Genomic DNA, 19,780 nt, shown 5'->3' with positions numbered 1-19,780 from the left:
GTGATAAAATTGACATTGACAAGATATTTAATTGGGGCAGGGATGACACTCTGAAAATACAAAAAAAGTATTGATGTTAGCCATCCAAAAAAACAAAATTAATCATGCATAAGTATTTAACTGCATTCTACGTTATATATACAGTAGCTTTAAGGAATTTGATTATTCAAATTAACATGATACAAAGCTAAATTTACATTTTAGTAAGGATGTTCTTAAAATATCCTTTGAATGTTGATAATATGATAATGTGGCAACAATGAACAGGGATGGACGCCTAACCAGCCCAATCTAATTTATTAGGGGGCGGGATTTTTAAAAAATGTTATTTTATTATATTGTGGGATATATTTTTAGAACCTGTAGTAGTATGTATTTACATTTGAAATTAAAATAAATACAAATTAAAACAACCTGTTCCTTTAAAATGAAACATAGTATGCTACCATGGTACAATGAATACACATGGTACAATGTGTATTCATTGTACCATGGTATGCTACTATAACGACTAAATTCTTGTACAATTCGTGAATTCGTGTATGTATAATTTTAGAACTTAATATTTTTCTTATAAATTCTTCACAAAAACAAAGTTATAAAATACATTCAGAATGACTATATGTTTTCATCAGCAATTTGTAGCGTATACGCGTATAGATAAAAACCACTTAGCATAATACATTCGTTTAAGCTGTTAACAGCATGTGGTATTTCTCGCATACATTTTTTAAGCAATATGTTGGAACTTTTGAGTGTAGAATATGTGCAAACACCATTCCTTAACCGTTATGATATCAAACTTCGTCTGATAATACCAGGATGCCGCCTAGCCAAGTAATTTGACAACATGTATTACTACATGGGAACGTCATAACTCATAACTTTCCAATCTTTTTTCTGTGTTGATTAGATAGGGTTAAGTGGGGCAATATTAATTAGGGATGTTGAGATCGTATTTAATAATTTATTTAATCCTGTATATCTGATTTGTAGTATTATGTAACAGTAGAATTATAAGATAAAGAGAGGAAGGACATTGGGAACATATAGTTATCATTTTAAGGGAAAATAAAAGGCAAATATAAAATGTTTAGACATTTGGTGTAATTGTATTGGTTTCCGCAGAAACTATATGTGATTTATGTGATTTTTCGTAGTAGTATATCATGGTAGAGGATGTTCCATAGCAATGGTCCTAGGACCGAGCCCTGTGGCACCCACTTTGATGCAACCATATCATCTCCTCTTGCTATGTTAATCTGTCTACTTGAGAAGTATTCACTTCACTGTTTTTTAGGTATGGAGATACTTCAAATTTCTCCAATATTCCAGTTATTGCACTCTAAAGCTCGAGCAGTTGAAGATAATTTTTTATGTCCAGAAAGAAGGCCATTAACGACCTGCTCCTACATGTGGCGGTTACTTCCTTGATCCTACTGACGGCGTTGGTTGTAGATTTCCCTTTTCTAAATTGGTGTTCAGAAACTAAAATTTACCCATATTGGCGTTCAACAGTCTTTTTTCTCTATGACTTCTTTCTCTAGTCTCTTCTTTTCTTCTGGGCTCCTGGGAGTTTTTGCTTTCTCAGGAGGTCATCCATGATGCTTATTCCTCTATGATTATCTTTATAATTTCTGACGAAACTCTGTCGGGTCCGGGTGCAGTTCCTTTCGCACCGTGCAGAGCTGTGCTCGTTAGGAACTGTGTGAAGCAAGCTATTCCTGGTAAGGATAGGAAAGCAAGAAGACGGCAACTGTTTTGACTGCGGGGCTAACGACACGACAAAACACAGTGTGTTTTATTGCAAAAGGTTCACGAACGAGAGGACGGAGCTATACGAAAGGGTGGAAGAAGTTACGGCGAATAACATAATAGAAGTGGTGGGAAGAGGAGAAAATGAATACAAAGAAATCCTGGGGTCAACAACTAGGATAATAAAAAGAAAAGAGATACTAAAAAAAGAACGACAGCAGACATAAACGCTAAAAGGAAAAACAGAAGATAAGGAAGCCGCGCACGCGTGTTAGGACGGTATAAACAATACTAGCTGCGCGTGTGTACTTGGGGTGGTTTTAGTTGGTGAGCAGGTCACCATGGACGCACCTGCGGGCGCGACTTCCAAGAGGGGAAAGGCACTCGGGCGTATCCTTTTAGTCTGAATCCAACACATGTCTTTAGAAGATTTTTACACCATCAACACAAAAAAAGCTGCGTTCAAACATGCACTTAAACTTGCAGATAAAAAATAATTTAGGGTTAATACAGAAGATTGCTTCAAAGCTTTATTTAATGTATTTTAGAGTTTGGTCGATTTTTATTTATATTATTAATAAGAGAATTTTTAATTTTTGATTCTTTTTGGACTAACTAAAGTCTGCTTATGACGTCTTCCAGCTTTTAAACCAGCTCGCATTTTACGTCGACTAATTGATGTACTCTGAACTTTGATTAACTTAGTGGTGTTCATCCTTTTCCTCTCATTCATTTATTAAAACGAACCCTTTTTATCATCTACTTTTTTAAAATTGGAATGGTAGCACACGAATTGTTTTTAATATAATATTGTTTTTACATGTGGAAAAGATTTTCTAACAATCCACTGTGTTTTTGTATTTTCACTAAAGTTTTCTATCCATTTATTGAATTGCATATCTATCTCCGTATTATTTCATATTATGAACATAATTCGATCTCTAATACATCTTCATCGTGCAGTTTTAAATATTTACTTAAATATAATTCAGACATTTTTCATACGGATTTAGATGAAACGATCACAACCAACAAACTGACGATCACGCTCAAGGTTACTGCGTAATAATTCGTTAAAAGGTTAAAATAGCGCCAATTGCGCCGGAATCGGGTATATTTGGTAAGACGTGCTGATATAGGTTACGGATACTTAAAAGGAGCTTAACAGCCGAATATATACTTCCATTTTATTTTAATGGATGTTACTAATATTATTATTGCCATTTCCATATATCAAAATATGCAATTATATGCTCTTAAATCTCCAAATATTGAAAGTCAAATGCATTTATGAAAAACATGAGAAATATGCAACATATACAGTCCATCTAATTTACAAACCGTTGCACGTCATCAGCGTCATAGCCCGTGACGTCACATGATACCAACACGAAATATTTAGGCGGTAGGTGTGTTCTTTTTTAGAATCACTTTGCCGAGTACACTGGCATTACAGCCACTAGACATATTTTATTATATACGCGTAGAAATAATATTTAAAGATTTCTATTAATGTTAATTTAAAGAAATACACAATAATATGTTTCATTTAATTTGTATAAATGCATTATAAAGCGTTTTTATCAAGAACATTTGTTCGGAACACACTGTAACTGTAATCGAACGAAGGTGAAATTTTGGCATAAATTGGTAACACTTATTTGACAGTTGCGGTGTTGACACTTTAGTTTTGTTTTTATTATTTACTATTAATTAAACTATGTTGTTTTTTAAACAAGCGGCTCAAATTGTTTTTAACAAGATTATTTTTTAACTCTTGTTTTGTTTCTATTTATTTACATTAAATATTAATCTATTTTGTTGTATACTGTTGTTGTACACTTTTGCAATAATTATGTGACCTATTTGATTTAAAATGGATTCAGGAATTTTTTATACTTTGGCAACTATGTCAACTTCGATCTCTGACGTAGATAATGACGTGCAACGGTTTGTAAATTAGATGGACTGTATATGCATATGCATTTTGCAGATAATCCAGTCTCTACTCACAGCAACATAAATTGCAGAAATTAGTATTCGCTTTTAATTTTTATATCCCTCAAGTAGACACAAGGCAGCATATTTTATTCTACCATCGTCCAGTAGGAACTTCATCTAAATCTTTATGAGATTGGGATTTGTCTGTTGGAAATAAATACATATCTATTTATTTATTTATCTAGAAAGACCGATGGAAAATACGAAAATGTTTCCAATAAAACCGACGAAACTTAAAAAAATCCGCCGAAAAACGATGAACAAATAACGAAATTTCTAAAATTATCAAGAAAGTTTTAAGAAATACCGATGAGAAATTTGAAAACGTTTCTCAAATACTCACAAAATTTATATAATGATCATAGAAACTTTTAAAATGAATAAAGATGTCTAAAACTTGTCTTGTATTGAAGGCCTAAATGTAAAAGCCTAACCTGGCTCGATATAACTCCATGTAGTCGAGAAGTTAAATCTACTGAAGGCAATGGAATTGCCTGGTATTTTTCCTAATGGGAAAATGACGATGATATTCTGATGATAATAAATATCAAAACTATTGAGTCAGTTATATGACGATGTATCAGGTTGATGCTTTGTCATTAAAAAGACTGTATAAAACGTTCGAGGACGGTTCTATTGGATTAACTATAAAAAATGTGTAAAACGATTTTGATGAAAATGCGAATTGCGTGAAACAATTCCAGTTGGTAAAAAGGAGACATCTATAAACCCGTACAACATTGGTAGTCCTGTGGAGAGAGTAGCCAATTTGTTATTTCCTTAGAAAGACCAAAGGAATCTCGTCAATATTTAACAAAAAGTTTGACTACTTGGATTAGTTGAAATATCAGCTGCCCTGTATTAATAGAGGGCTTTGTTTAGAATGGAGACCAAGAGATTTTCCATCGAATGGGCAAGCTACGAGAACATATGGAGCACACTAAATGATTTTTGTTGATTACATTGTGTTGCTTTGATTCGAAAAGAGCATGCTCTTCAAAAGCAGTGAATTTCCATTTCCTCCTCAAAATTCTTGAACATTGCAGGATGCACCTGTGGTTTTCCGGTCAAGAACAGATGCCGGCAATTTCTGATCCGAACAGTCAGAGCTAGAAGAGGGGCAAGAGCATCATTACCAGCCTTGAATACTGCAGAATTTTGTTTACATAAATCGAATCCTGCAAATAAAATAAACGTTACAATAGTTTGTAGGAATGGAACCTGGTGCCGTCCATATAACTTTGGACTATACAAAATGAGTACAAAGAAAAAGCTGACCACCAAAGATGTAATCACTACAATAAAAATAAGAAGCTAGCGCAAATAAAAGCTACCCTACACAACGTATTCTACTGGAGAAACGCGAGGCAACTACATGAAGAGGTAGACCAATGTTGAGATGGAGAGATTGCGTAGAAGAAGATGCCAGGAAGAGTGTTGCTAGTTGGCAACCAGCTGCGAGGGAGTAGACCAAATGGAGGAATAAGCTTATTAAGATCTGAGCTCAACGTAGTCGTAGCACCAATGATGATGAAAATAATAATATAATATCTTCTTGTCGTATGCCATTCTTCATCTTCATCGTTTTTGTCTTAATGTGTAGTTTAATGATACTGGTAGTTTCTCTTAATCAGAATGTTTTGTTTTAGTCCACAAATGCTGGGTATACTTCTTATGAGTCGTTAACTGTTACATATATCTTGATGTCATGACTTCCTGAGTTGATCTTTCCAATGTTCCTGATAATAATTTTAAAGAAGATTAAAAAACATAAGAATACGGTTTTTTTTTTTTCGGGAGCCGTCTGATATAATGTACGTTACAATACGTTATTAGGTTCTATATAACGTACCACGTGATCTCCTCACGATCCCAAGTCAATCGTGAATTTCAAAATGGTACAACCAACGTGGTTAGTACCTTACAACGTATTTAAAAATGGTATATCATGGTGGTTTATTCCAATGAAAGATAGTAAATAATTTTGAAATGCCAGAAAAAAATAGTTTCAGAACAACAATAATTTATTATTTCATCCAAAAATTTTCTTTTCCTACTTCCGCCTAGTTATTGATTTTATGCGTTTTCCTTCACTCTATTGTAATAAATATTTTCGTTATTCACGGCTATATCAACCCAATTATTTTTTGTGTCAATTAACTAAACTTTGAAGAAAAGTGATAATTATAATGTGCACGTGGTATATGCGGCTGAAACGGAAGTTAAATTTACTCCGCTTCTCCCTACGACAAGCACATAAATTAATTACGTGATGTTTAGGTATTCATTGGCCTTTAAAAGAAACTAAAAAATCTTTTCTTGAAGATAAACATCAAAACGTCGTTCTGTATTGCGTTTTATTTCTGTTAAAAAAAATTAAATCAAAATATTTTGAGACATTGTCTACTCTTTATGGGAGTATCCTGCGTCTATTTACTAATGAAATCATTACTCTTGTTTCTGTATAGGATACATATTCAGTATTTCCTTATGCATATTAATATAATGAAGGTGTTTTTTAAATAGCGTTATCGTAACGACCGTGGAAAAATAAATACAAGTTATTAATACAAATACATAGTAAGCATGTTCCACGTAAACGATTTATTGATTTCAGTGCACTTTCCGGAAAATAATAAGACTTGGCAACAGCGTTAACATATACCAACTCCACCACACTTCAGACCAAGTCACCAAGGCGAGCTTGATTTTCACAAACATTTTCCGAGGACGGAACGATGCAGGCCCTGCTGTGTTTGTCAACAGTGCGAAATTCGTAGCGGCCGTTATAACCCATTTTACGATATGGAAGTGATTTCGACGGGGACTTCTAGACTATTTTTAACTTCTTCAGTTGAAAATAAAGATGATTTAGAAGAGGTAAATCGTTTAAAATCATATTAGTTATAGCAAATGTCCGCCATTGTGAATCTCGCCTTGACTTCTTTTATTTGTATTTTGACGCTGACAGTACCCTAAGCGCGGTAAAATTAAATTTTGGTTTTCTTGTTTCAGAAACTGGAAAGAAGTTACCAATTTCTTCAAAGCACTACAGCCGGATTAAGTGATAAAGATGCACACGAGGCTCTCAACAAAGCACTTTTGAAAGAAAAAGGTTATGAAGAAGTGTCATTTGGACTTTTGGTTACAATTTTAACAGAACCTCACAATGCAGCAAAGTGTTACAGAGATTTAACGTTAATAACCCGCGATGGGTTTGGACTTATAGTTACAAATTTATCACAGTTAGTGTTGGACAGATATTTACGTTTTAATGATGTGGTGAAACAACAGTTAATATGGCTCTTAAGGGAAATGATCAAAAATGCTGTGACCAATGTGGACAATTTGGTGTGGAATTTGATGAGGCATGCAGCGGGAGGTGATGTATCCCCTAAAAATATTACGCTTATTGAATCCCTTCTTGATGTTTTTATAGAATATAGAAATTGGTTAGAAAAATTTCCGGTTTTAATAGCATCTGTAGTTTATACATATTTAAGACTAATAGAAGATCACAATGGGCCTTACTTAACAAGTTTGAGACAAAAAGAAGTAAACTTTTTAATAAGTATTATGAGGGATCATTTTCAGGATTGTTTGGTTATTGGGAGAGATTTAGTTCGACTTTTACAAAATGTAGCACGCATACCTGAATTTGACCAGCTCTGGAAAGATGTACTACTATCACCAAAGACCTTATCTCCAAATTTTACAGGTGTGTTACAACTTTTACAAAACAGAACATCAAGGAGGTTTCTGCAGTCTAGGTTAACACCAGAAATGGAGAGAAAACTTGTATTTTTAACATCTCAAGTTAAATTTGGAAATCATAAACGATATCAGGATTGGTTTCAAAGGCAGTATTTAGCTACTCCTGAATCACAAAGTCTTCGGTGTGACATTATACGCTTTATTGTTGGTGTTATCCATCCTACAAATGAACTTCTTTGTTCTGACATCATACCAAGGTGGGCTGTTATTGGATGGCTTCTAACAACTTGTACATCTAGTGTGGCAGTATCAAATGCTAAATTGGCTCTGTTTTATGACTGGTTATTTTTTGATAGTGAAAAAGACAACATTATGAATATTGAACCAGCCATTTTAGTGATGTATCATTCCATGAGGTCACATCCTGCAGTTTCTGCAACACTGTTGGACTTTTTGTGTAGAATAATTGCCAACTTTTATCCACCATTGACAGAAAAAGTGAGGGCAGGAATATTTACTTCACTGAGGCAGATTTTAGATAAAAGAGTATTAGGTTCACTTTTACCCCTATTTGACAGTCCAAAATTAGACAGAGATCTTAGAACTATGGTTCAAGATACCTTTAGAGAGTTCTGCACAGAAATACCTCTAGAATCATCTTCCAAAGTGATTTTAAACACTCCACATTCTGGTAAATTTGAAGAAAATGAATCAGTATCCCTTCTCATCAACAACCATATTATGGACAATGAACCAGCATTTAGTGATGACGAAGAGGAACCGTCATTAAGAATAAGCACATCTCTTGCTTATGACTCAGATGATGATGACATTCCATTATCAAAATTGAAATTGAAAGCAAAACTAAAACAAGCAGACAATTTCATAGAAGGACCTATTGGAGAAACTCTTCAAAAACTTCAAAATGAAACTGACACAGATGAAAGAAATGATCTAATGGAGAAACTAATAGGACAAGTAATGGACTTGGATGAAGATGATGAGAATCTTCCTGCTGTAGCAAAACGTCTAGTCAACTCTGTAAAAGATGAGGTGACAGGGGAGATATTTCCAGATGTCTTAACAGAAGAAAACCTTATGGATAGCATGAAGTCTCCTCTCTTTATGATGTTCAAAACTATGTATGGATTAACTAAAGATGAACTAGGCAAAGATGTACTGTACAAATTAATTTCAGAGATGTATACTGAATTACCAAGTCTGGGTTACCTGATTATTTATTACCTCAAAGCAAAAATTTGGAAGGACAACAAAAAGGAGGACCATTCAGTGGCAAGTGCATTGAAGATAAGTGTGTACAAAGACTTCTGTCAAAGTTTAGAGAAGAAAGTAGATATATGTTTATTTGATGATTTATATGCCTGTCATCACAGTGATACAAAATTGATGATGTGGATAGTGCCAGATTTATATAGAGACTTTAAACCACAAACAGTTAATAATGCTCAAATATTGAGGGTAATAATTTCAGCAATAGATCCTAGGCAATTACAGACTTTAGTGGGAAAAGTCCTCCAGGGCCATCTGATGATGTTCAAACCAGAAACCATCATACCTCTATTGAAAGCGAGTCTGCAGTGGGAGAGCTTAGAACAGTTTTTCCTGTGGCAGCTTGTCAATGCCCACAATATATCTATAGATACTGTTTTACCATTAATTACAGAATTAGACTATGACCAGCATGCAGAAGCTTTAACTGCAGTTACTCTTATGTTAAAAATGGAAAAACCAAGTTCAGATTACATCAAATCCTTGTTTTCCAGGGATATTTGTGATAATGGTGATCTATTTATTTTTACTATAATAAAATTTTGGTGTGACGAGTATATCGACAAAGTTGCGGAACTTATCTCCTCACTTTTAAGCACAAGGTACCCTTCCACTTCTCCCAACAAGCGGAAAAGATCAAACACAAGTAAAACTTTAAGTGCTACAGTGCCTAGTGCCGATCAAGTGCTGGGACATTTGGAAAAGTTGAGGATTATATGTGAAAAACACGACTGTATGGCGATTTACACCTTAGATTCCATGCAGAGGGCCCTCAGCATAGCCCACAACAACAGCAATGACAGCCAGAGGAAGCAGTTTAGTGAATTGTTTGCCTTAATGGAAGAAGAGGAGGAGGTCAGTGCCACTAAGAGGTCACAAGGACGGGGAAGGAAACCTGCCAATAAGAATGTTGTGGTGAAAAGGCAAATTGTCAGAGAAATATCTGATTCTTCAGAAGAAAGTAGTGAAGTAAGTATGCTATTTAATATGAAATATTCTTAAAAACATTGAGAATCACAAATTCTTACTTTCTCTCATATATAATAAAACATTAAGATGATTTTATTATCTTCCATTTTTTACATATTATTATGATTTATATGACACAGATATTAGAAATTTTTTTAATTTAATGGATATTAAAAAAAAATGGTTACTTTTGAAATAAAATACAAAAATCAAAAGAAAAGTACTTTGAGGAGCGAACCTAGTATAGGAAAACACTCTTAAAACCCTGCATTTCTTGTTGAATTTTAAAATTACATGTGTTAATAACTGGATATACATAGTCAGTAACTTTGGTATTCCATTTACCTTTTGTGTACCTTTTTTGTTAGGAATAAACAATGTCCTTTAGTCTTCACACAATGGTATAAAAATATGCAGTTTGTTTAGTTTGTTGTGCATTAAACTGAAATGCAGGGGCGCTATTTATTATTATCTTTATTTAGAATAAATAGGATATATAAGGAAGTTCTTACTGTTGTTGACATGATATAAAAAGAATACTTAGAGAAGATGATAAAGAGCAACAAAAAATAAAACAAATATGTTTTTCTCTAAAAAATATTATTTAAAAATGCATTAAAGATAATTATAAAATAAAAAATGATGTCTGTAGAGGAAGATATTTGAGTAGTATCATTGAGATATTTTTGCCTTCTTCTGCAATTAGCCTCTTTGTTCAGTTGTTTGCTTAAATTAGTTTATCACCATCTTTTCTTTATAATGTAAGTCACCTCTTCTATGTAATGCCATTACTTTCTCTATATATTTCTGAACAATTAAATAACTTATACTTAATTAACTAATACAAGAAAAAAGAAAGAAAATACTTAATTACCACGAAAAATATAGTCTATAGTTATTTATTCATGTTAATATACAATATTGGTTCACAAAAATATGAGTAGTGATGTTGTACAGAATAGGATTCATCAATTCACAACCCAGTTCCTCACATTAAAGTTATAATTTAAATATTCATTAAGTGCTATAAAATGCCTGACTGATGAGAAAATTCTTGATTGTTTTTTTAAATTGTAAATTTGGTAATTCAGTAATTGCAGAAGGCAGCTTGTTGGAAATTGTTTACCATAAGAGTTTGATCCGTCTCTACTTCTTTGGAGCCTGGTGTAGGACAGCATTAAGGGATGCTTATTCCTGGTTTTATATTGGTGTACATCCTCATGTCTTTGATGACAATCTATATTTTGTTTTAAATGAACAATACTCTCTAGAATAAATAGTGAAGGGACTCTTCTCTGAAAATTACATAGCTTATCTGTGAATGATATAGTGCAAAATAGGCCTGTTTTAGAGTGGATTGAGATACACATTCAGAAAGTCTTCTCATCAGAAAAGTTGCAGATCCTAATTAAGCAACAAGAAACCTTGTATGAGCTTTCCAACACAGTCCTACATCCAAGTAAACCCCCAAAAGTTTTATTTGTTTGTCAGTATCTTGGGAAGGAGCCTTGTTGAAAAAATCAAAGTTTGGGTTTTATTGAGGTTTAGAAGCAATTTATTTGCTACAAACCATTGTTCAGGTAATAATAGTGTCATTAGCAAAAATAGTAAATGAACTGGTGAGGTTTGTGGAAAATCATTAATATAGACTATCAGCTTGAGATCATTGCAATGCTAGTACCCCCAAACCCATATCTCTCCAATTTTCTGAGAAGCAGTTCATGCAAAACACAATCAGATGCTTTACTCAGGTTACAGAATGTAGCAAACAGAAACAGCTCTGCTTAAAACCTCTTGGTTCTTCATCACTTGTTATATGATGGCTTTTTTTGTATTTAGACCCCTTTCTAAAACCAAACTGACTATTTGTAAACAAAATCTGAAGTTATCTATACTTTACTTGTTCACCATATTCTGGGATATCTTAAAAATCTAAGTGATTGAAGAAGGAGGGTTGAATGCGAGTCTGCAAGTTACAAGCAACATTAGTAAAGAAATCATTAAATTCGTTAGGTGAATTCTTTATTTAAAATTTATTCCTAAACTTGTTTCTGTACTCATTGATAATATCCCACATACAATTAATTGGATTAGAAAACTAAAACGATAGTGATATCAGCGGAACCGAGACAATGTAAACTAGTCGTAAATAACAAAATAATAGAACAAGTGATGGAAACTGAATACTTGGGAATAAAACTGTCAAGCTACGGAAAAGTGGAAGAAGAAGTACAAAAACAAGTGAACATGGCAAACAGAGCAGCAGGATGTCTCAACAACACAATCTGGAGAAACAAAAACCTCACAACTGAAATGAAAACCAGGATATATAAATCAACAATAAGACCGATAATGACATACACAGCGGAAACAAGAGCAGATACGGCGAAAACACAAAGACTACTGGAAACAACAGAAATTAAAGTCTTACGAAAAATAACAAACCAAACTCTAAGAGACAGAGTAAGAAGTGAGGAAATACGAGTGAGATGTGGTATAGAGGAAATAAATGCGTGGACCAAAAGAAGAAAAGTGGAATGGAATCAACACATCGAAAGAATGACAGAAAATAAAATAGTATGAATAACAAGAGACAAATCGCCAAATGGAAGAAGAGCATTGGGACGACCGAGGAAAAGATGGTTAGACAACGTCAATTGAGGCTAAAAAAACAGACATTAAGCCTATTTATAAAGTAGGAAGAAGAAGAAGAAGCTGTTGTAATAAGGTTATCATTGTGCTTTTGTTTAGCAGATTGCTGATTTGTAATGCTTTTTGCTATCTTTTAATAGATTTTTCTGAGCCAATATAGGAAACTTATCATATTGCTCCTTTATCAAGTACAAAGTTTTTCTCATAGACTTCAAATCATTATTGAACCAGTTTATTGATCTTCTTTGATCTCTATGTTTTTACAGGATTTTTCAGAAAAAGAAAGCCCCACTTAGTCCATTATGAAATGCAAAGAATTTATTTTTAAACCTTCGACATGTGAGAAAAAGAGCCTTTTACCCTTTTGTCTAATTTGTCTAAAAATGGGCCTAACAAATGTTGGATCATTGCCACTAGTAGGCACAAGGAAATCAATAAGATGGTCACAGTTATCAGAGAGTGCAGTCTCAATAACATTCACATTACAGTTACAATGATCCAAACTCAGAAATATATTGTCCAAACAATTCTTCTTCCTTGTGGGTTCAAAGACCATTTGAGCTAGTCCAAAAGAGGAAAACAAGCTACATACTTCAACACATTCTCTAGTCACAGAAAGAAAGTTCACATTGAAGTCCCTTACAACCATAGATTACCATGAACAATAGTAAAAGCTTGTCCATTACTTCCAGAAAAATATCCAAAGAAACAAATGGTTGCCTGTAAATTGAAATTATATATAATTTAACATTCATGGCATTTACTAATTTAAAATTATACATGGACTTAAGAAAAATAGCTGAACCTCCCACTAAGCTGTCTTGGAAACTCGCTGCAGCCAATCTATAATCTGTTATATATTTGTTATCCATTTGTGTGCCAATGCTCTGTGACAAACTGTGACAAACGATGTCACAGTTTTTGTCAGCTAAGAACATTTCAAATTCATTTGCTTCATTTCTCATTGAATGTACCTATATTTATGTGAAATAGCTTTAGTTTTTTCTTTTGTTTTGCACCACCCTCAGCCTCTTGACATTTGCATGTGGCATATTTTTTAAATTGGGGACAATCTACAAGCATTTGGTTTCATGACCTTGTCATACTAAACTAAACTACTCATATTTGTATCTTCATTCATCAGATCCAAAAAATTTTATTTCAGATATCCACCATGTTTTATTTCTAGTTTCTAGGAATAATTTATTACAGTGATAGCCAATCTTAATATAAGCTTAACATACAAGAATGAGGGAATTATGATTGAAGCTGCTGCCAATATTTATAAAATGATTTGCAGACTCGTGGTGAAATATGATTCTACAGTTTTCTATGATTGTAAAGGTCCTGCTAAAAATAATATAAAAGTTGATGAAACAGCCAGAGTTTGACAAATTTTTTCTATATTAATTAAAGAAAAAAAACATGCAATTGATTGAGCCTAACATTTTGAAGATACTTGAATGAAAACACTTTAAAACGGCAATATCCAGAGAGAAGAAATCCTCTACATATCAAAATAAGGAACAACTTTCTTTTAGTGTCTTTCCTTTCATGGTTTAAACTTATTAGTCTGAGAGTATTATAATTAGCACTATTTTTTTTTAATTATTGTATTATATTTAGCCTTAACAAATAATTTAATGTATCCATAATAATTATATAAATTGGCTGAAAGACCTCAGTCAATAGCTTTTTGGTACTTAGTATCAATAAAATATATTTCTCTCTCTACCTCTCAAGACAAAGACATGACTGAGTATTTATGAAAGAAAAAAACAAAAAAACTATGACAGGTTTTTTTAAAAATAAAAAATATACTGTTTTTTCATCTTTGTATGTATGTATAAATATTTATTTAAATACATTTGAATAATTAACTTTTCTTAAATTGTTTTGCTAGTAAGAGATAACAAACAATAAGAAAAGAGTGCTAGAGAGAAAGAGTGAGAAAGAAGATGTATGATGGAAATAGAATGTGAGGAAGAGTGAAAAGTTGTAAGTGAAACAGAGACAAAGAGAAAAATATATGGATGACATGCAAATAAATCGAGGAGGGAATAAATAAAAGGTAAAAATATTAAATAAACAGGGAATTCTTCTTCTTCATCTTTTGTGATCATAACCCTGGATGGGTCTTTGCCTGTCTGGCTATGAGCTTCCATTCAGATGTTTCTTGGACCCTTCTTCTCCATTGTCTTATATTCATGGTTTTCAGGTCATCTTCCATGTCATGCAACCATCTCATACTGGGCCTTCCTTTTTTCCGCCTTCCTACCAGCTTCCACTCTAACATCTTCTTTGTCATTTTTGTGTTTTCTTGTCGCTGAACATGTCCCAGCCATGACAGTCTTTGACTTTTCACAAATCTTACAATTTCATACCCTTCATTCAGTTCATTAACCTCGTCATTTCTCCTGATTCTCCATGTGCCGTCTTCCTCTTGCACCGGGCCATATACTTTTCTCAGTATCTTTCTTTCGAATGACCTGAGTTGTGCTTCCAAGTTTCGTCATTAGCCAGGTTTCACAACCATAGGTTACTACGAGTCTAATCAAAGTTCTGTAGATAGCATAGTATGTATGATTTCCACTGGAAATATGTGCATTAATTTGCCTACTTACGTAATTCTTCTGATTGATTTCTGTGCCCAGATATGTGAAGGCATCCACACGTTCAATAGTATAGTTGTCTATTGCTATATTATTTTGTAGTTGTATTATATAGTCGTGTCTTGCTTCTGCTAATAATGGCGACATCATCTGCATATACAGTAATTTGTACTATTTGGTGTTTATATGGCCGGTTACATTGGTTTTTCTGATGACTACTTCAAGAACTAGGTTGAACAGCATGGTTGAAAGTGAATGTCCCTGTCTCACCCCTATATTGATGTCAAACAGGGGAGACAGTTCTCCATCTACTTTAACCCATTCTCCATCTAAGCTTGTGAACCCCGAAACATCATTTTTATGAGGCTGATATATTTGTTTGGTATACCTAGACCTCCTAGATTTCGGAGGTCTTCCAGCATTTTGTCTCTTTTCACACTATCAAAAGCATGTTTAAAGTTTATATATATATATATATATATATATATATATATATATATATATATATATATATATATATATATATATTATATAGTTCTATGTCGTATTCATAAGCTTTCTCTTGTATTGTTCTAAGTATGAATATGTTATCTGTAGTTCCTTTATGGATATCTTTTCTCTGAAAGTTAGTTGACAATTACATAATTATTTGCTGTTGCAAATTGTGCAACCCTATGTCCATTTTGACTGGTTTCATTATGCAAACTATGTTTCCCAAATATGTTTAAGATAAACAGGGAATATGTGTGGGAAAAGGGGTGGGAAGATGAGCGAATGAAAGGGAGAGAGAATATAACTATAAAACAGGGAATGACAAATGAGGGATAGAGAGGAGACATATAGAAAGGCAAAAGATAGAGAACAAGAAGTTAGGTGTAATTAAAAGTTTTGTTTGTCTATAATCAACTTCATTTTTCTGTTTCTTCTTGCTATTGTGGCTCAAAGTACTTGTTAGGTTAAGTTCAACATGAGTAGGTGATTAACTACAATTACACTCGACATAGGAGGTCTATTGTGGCTCAAAGTATTTGTTAACAGTTTGTATATTTGTAGGAGGAAGAAATCGTAAAACCAAAACAAGCGAAGAAAAGGAAAAAAGTAATGTCGGACAGCGATTGACGGAAGCAAGTCGTTTACGTGCAAATCGCTTACCCTATCACTATGCCTTCCCGTTGCTGTGGAGGCGACACGATTGCCGAAGTGAAGAAAACACTGCCTCTGCCTCCCATCACAACCTAGGGCAATAACATGAAAGAAAGAAACCATCTATAAGTACCTTCGAAGTTGTTAAACGCACTTGATAGTTTTCGCAACGATCCTTTCAGATATTTTGGACTTCTCTTTGGCCAGAAGATGCCGAATGCATAGCCGAGAGTTTCATATAAAAAATTGAATTGAATCATCTATACTAAATGATTTATTACATGTATCGTAACTAGATTTAACCCTCAACCGCTTAGTGAATTCTTTCTGTTAAAATTAGGAGTGTAAGTTATCAATTTTTACTCTGCCTTTGAGTTAAACAGGGTCGACTTCGTTATTGGAGTCATCTTCATGATTTTATATTGCTCTGGGACTTAAGTCTGTTGTTCACATCACAAGCACATTGTTTGTCTACCAAACCCTTTCTACATTATTACTTTCAGCAGTAAACACAGCATAAAACAATATTTTGCACTTTTTAATACACAATTGTTGAATTTGTTGATTCACCTTTCTATAATGATCCATTACTATGGCAGTCATCTTCATTGCAGACCAAATTTTAAGTAATTGACAGGCTTGAAAGTTTTTTTATTATAATTTATATCGTTAGGTGGCGGTTGAGGGTTAAATAATTCCCAAGTGGTATAGCAAGACTATACGCTGCTTTTTCAGGTGTTATGTGATATTTGCGAAGAGTATATTAAGAAATATTAGAAATTATAATTTTTGGTGGACATATTTTCCTGTATATATATTTTTTTTCGTTCCATTTTATTAGATTCGCCGTATATTTTTGCCCAATTTAAAAAGTAGAACTCTCTATAGTATTTTCTTTTCTAAGTTAATCTATCACAATAGGTTTATATAGAAAAATCAATAAAAACAGGTCACATATCATAGGTAAATAATTTATTCAAAATATTCATTTATCAATGTTCAAACATAGAGTAATAGCTATATATTTGCAAAAGATATTTCTACCAAAGGCACAAGAACCTCACAATAATTTTCCCAATTTTTCTTTAATGCCTTCTCTATGTTTAGTTAACATAAAATGTTAATCCAAACCCTGTCTCAACAGGACGGTACAGTATCTAAAGTGGTGCAAGATTGTACCCATGACGTTTAACAACCTCTTCACCGTTTATAGCCTCTTGTATCACCTGCAGTACAATTAATAGAAAATCAATCCAATCAGCTAGTCTAGATGTAGGTATATATTTATATGTGAAGTATTCCATACTCTATTGAGTTTTGGCCATAGCCGTTCTTCTTATTTCTTCCTCACGATTACCATTGTTGGTGATTCTTGCACCCAGGTATGTAAATTCCATCACGATCTCAATTCCACTAGTACTTGCCAGGACAGGATACCTTTCATTTGATCTACTAATTATCCATCATTTTACTCTTTGATGTGCTGATTTGGAGACACACTCCATTGCTTACTTCATTCACCTTTGATATTCATTCGTCAATTTCTGCTTCTGTGGTATTCAATTGTTTGATATTTTTCTCCCTGTAATGCCTGTCTCCACTCTAAGTTTCTTCTTAATTTTTATTTAATAACTTTCCATTCTTAGGTAAAAATAACGAAATTTTCTAAATTTCAAAATCTGTCCCAACGGGCCGGTACAGACCTGGGAAATTCTACTGATGTCGTTTAACAACCACCTTTCCTAAAATCAGTGTTGACCTTTAGAAAGTCATAATGATATATTTAAATGAATAAATTTTTGTTTTTTCATATACATTTTTCTTTCATTTTGTGGTGCCATGGTTTATTATTATTTGGCGCCTACTTTTTATCTTTGAGGTAATATGTTCACAGACAGAGCAGTTTTCCTATAATTTCTGCTTGAGTTTTTGGTATTGCACCTCCCCCAATAATGATATATTCAAATATGTATTCACAGAGAGTTTTCAAACTTGTTATTTATGGTATATTTCATAAATATTTTTTCCCTAACAACGGTGATAGACATTATTTGAGATTCTGTCAATGTTTTCATACTAATTAAACTAAATTGAGTGTACTATTAAAGCTTTGCAAGGACTTTTCAAATGATTTAATAGTTTATTTTTATGTCGAGGTAGCATTTACTTACTCCTTAAATCCCTTAAAGGAACCTCCTCTGTTTATTCCAACAATTTTTTTTCTCATCAACTGCGATTCTCAATTTTTGTACGCGATTTATATTATAAGTGTTTATGGACATTATTTGAGTTGATGTCTGAATGTTTTCTTACAAGTTAAACTAAATTGACTGTACTATTTGCACATAAATTCATTCTAAAGTTTTCCAGAGAATTTTTGAATTCTTTAATTGTTTATTTTTACGTCGAGGTTATACTTACGTAACGCTATATCTCTTCTTAAGAGACAAAATTATGGTGGAAATGTGAGGTGTCACCCATAGACATATAATAAAAATAGACTGAATGTTGCCATACCTATAGATGCCATACCTATATTCTATTGCCATAGAAGCAGTGCCTGCTTCTCTTTCTAATGGGCCGAGTTTATCGACCACGTGACCTAAATGTCCAATGGGAAGGTCACGTGGTAGATAAACTCGGTCCATTAGAAAGAAATGAGGGACTGCTTTGCATCAGTTTTCTCTGCCACACTGGGGGAATGGGCCTGTATTGCAACAGTCAGTCTATTTGTATTATATGTCTATGGTCACCTAACCTAACCTTAATGTTTAAAGAGGCTTATTATACTGTATTTTATGTAATATTACATTTATATCAAGATGTTCCCAGTTCCTACTTTGCATTTATTTATCTTAAACTGTTATCTCTTACATAACAAACTTTTAGATGAAATAATTAATAAAGATGGCCTCAAATACTTTACATCCGTTTAGTCATGCCCAATTTGGTTAGTGGAAAACTCGATCTAACCTCAAAAATTTGCTAATGTTATTATGGTTATTAGTTTCTACAAACAAAACTTTGTTCCCTAATCATTTTAGGTTAATTTTTCTAAACTCATTTTTCGTGTAATTATTTTTATATCAATTATTATATCTTTTTATTTTATTGACAAAATTTATATAAAATATGAAAAAAAGTGTCCAAAATGTCTGAAATGATGCCGTCGACGATCAGATGTAAGTGTAAATTAAATTACAATGTTATAAAATTAAAAATTATCATTCAATGTATCTATTTTTGTCTGTACATAATTGTTATTGTTAGTTTTCTTGGTCGTTTCTTTTTTTATTTCTGGATTATCAAGCGAATAGGCCAGAGTCACATTTTTTTAAGACGATTGTAAATTGATTGTAATATTTTATTGCAATTCAGATGTATATAGAAATTTGTAAATATATTTATATAGAATCTTCTTCAAGTTCGTTGTAAAAACCAAAGAAAACGCTGCCTACAGTGAGGGGTTGGCATGGAAATATGCAACAGGATCGTTTAGGAAATGAAAATATGTTTCCGGAATGGTATAAACTAAAATATGTGGGTAAAGTTTAAAAATTCTCGATCTAATAGTGGAAAAATTGGGTTTTTATTGAAAAATTCCATTCTATATTCTTTACAAATATCCATCGGTTAATTCTAGA

The 19,780-nt window shown here is 33.0% G+C and overlaps 1 protein-coding gene across 1 annotated transcript; it reads left to right on the top strand.

The window, feature by feature from the left end:
- The first annotated feature begins 6,428 nt into the window (after positions 1 to 6,428).
- Positions 6,429 to 19,554, top strand: IntS3 (integrator complex subunit 3). Its single transcript, XM_072528887.1, has 3 exons — positions 6,429 to 6,636; positions 6,772 to 9,729; positions 16,047 to 19,554. The coding sequence occupies exons 1-3, from the start codon at positions 6,562 to 6,564 to the stop codon at positions 16,110 to 16,112; spliced, it is 3,099 nt and encodes a 1,032-aa protein (XP_072384988.1). The 5' UTR covers positions 6,429 to 6,561; the 3' UTR covers positions 16,113 to 19,554.
- The last annotated feature ends 226 nt before the right edge of the window (positions 19,555 to 19,780 follow it).

The sequence above is a fragment of the Diabrotica undecimpunctata genome, chromosome 4 (genome assembly GCF_040954645.1).
Source record: "Diabrotica undecimpunctata isolate CICGRU chromosome 4, icDiaUnde3, whole genome shotgun sequence".
NCBI lineage: Eukaryota > Metazoa > Arthropoda > Insecta > Coleoptera > Chrysomelidae > Diabrotica > Diabrotica undecimpunctata.
This window is presented reverse-complemented; position numbering and strand designations above follow the sequence as displayed.

Bases quoted from the DNA above. Each gene is read 5' to 3' on its own strand.
- IntS3 (XM_072528887.1), top strand. From the start codon at position 6,562: ATGGAAGTGATTTCGACGGGGACTTCTAGACTATTTTTAACTTCTTCA. The intron at 6,637-6,771 runs GTAAATCGTTTA...TTCTTGTTTCAG, and splicing joins ATAAAGATGATTTAGAAGAG to AAACTGGAAAGAAGTTACCA. The intron at 9,730-16,046 runs GTAAGTATGCTA...GTATATTTGTAG, and splicing joins CTTCAGAAGAAAGTAGTGAA to GAGGAAGAAATCGTAAAACC.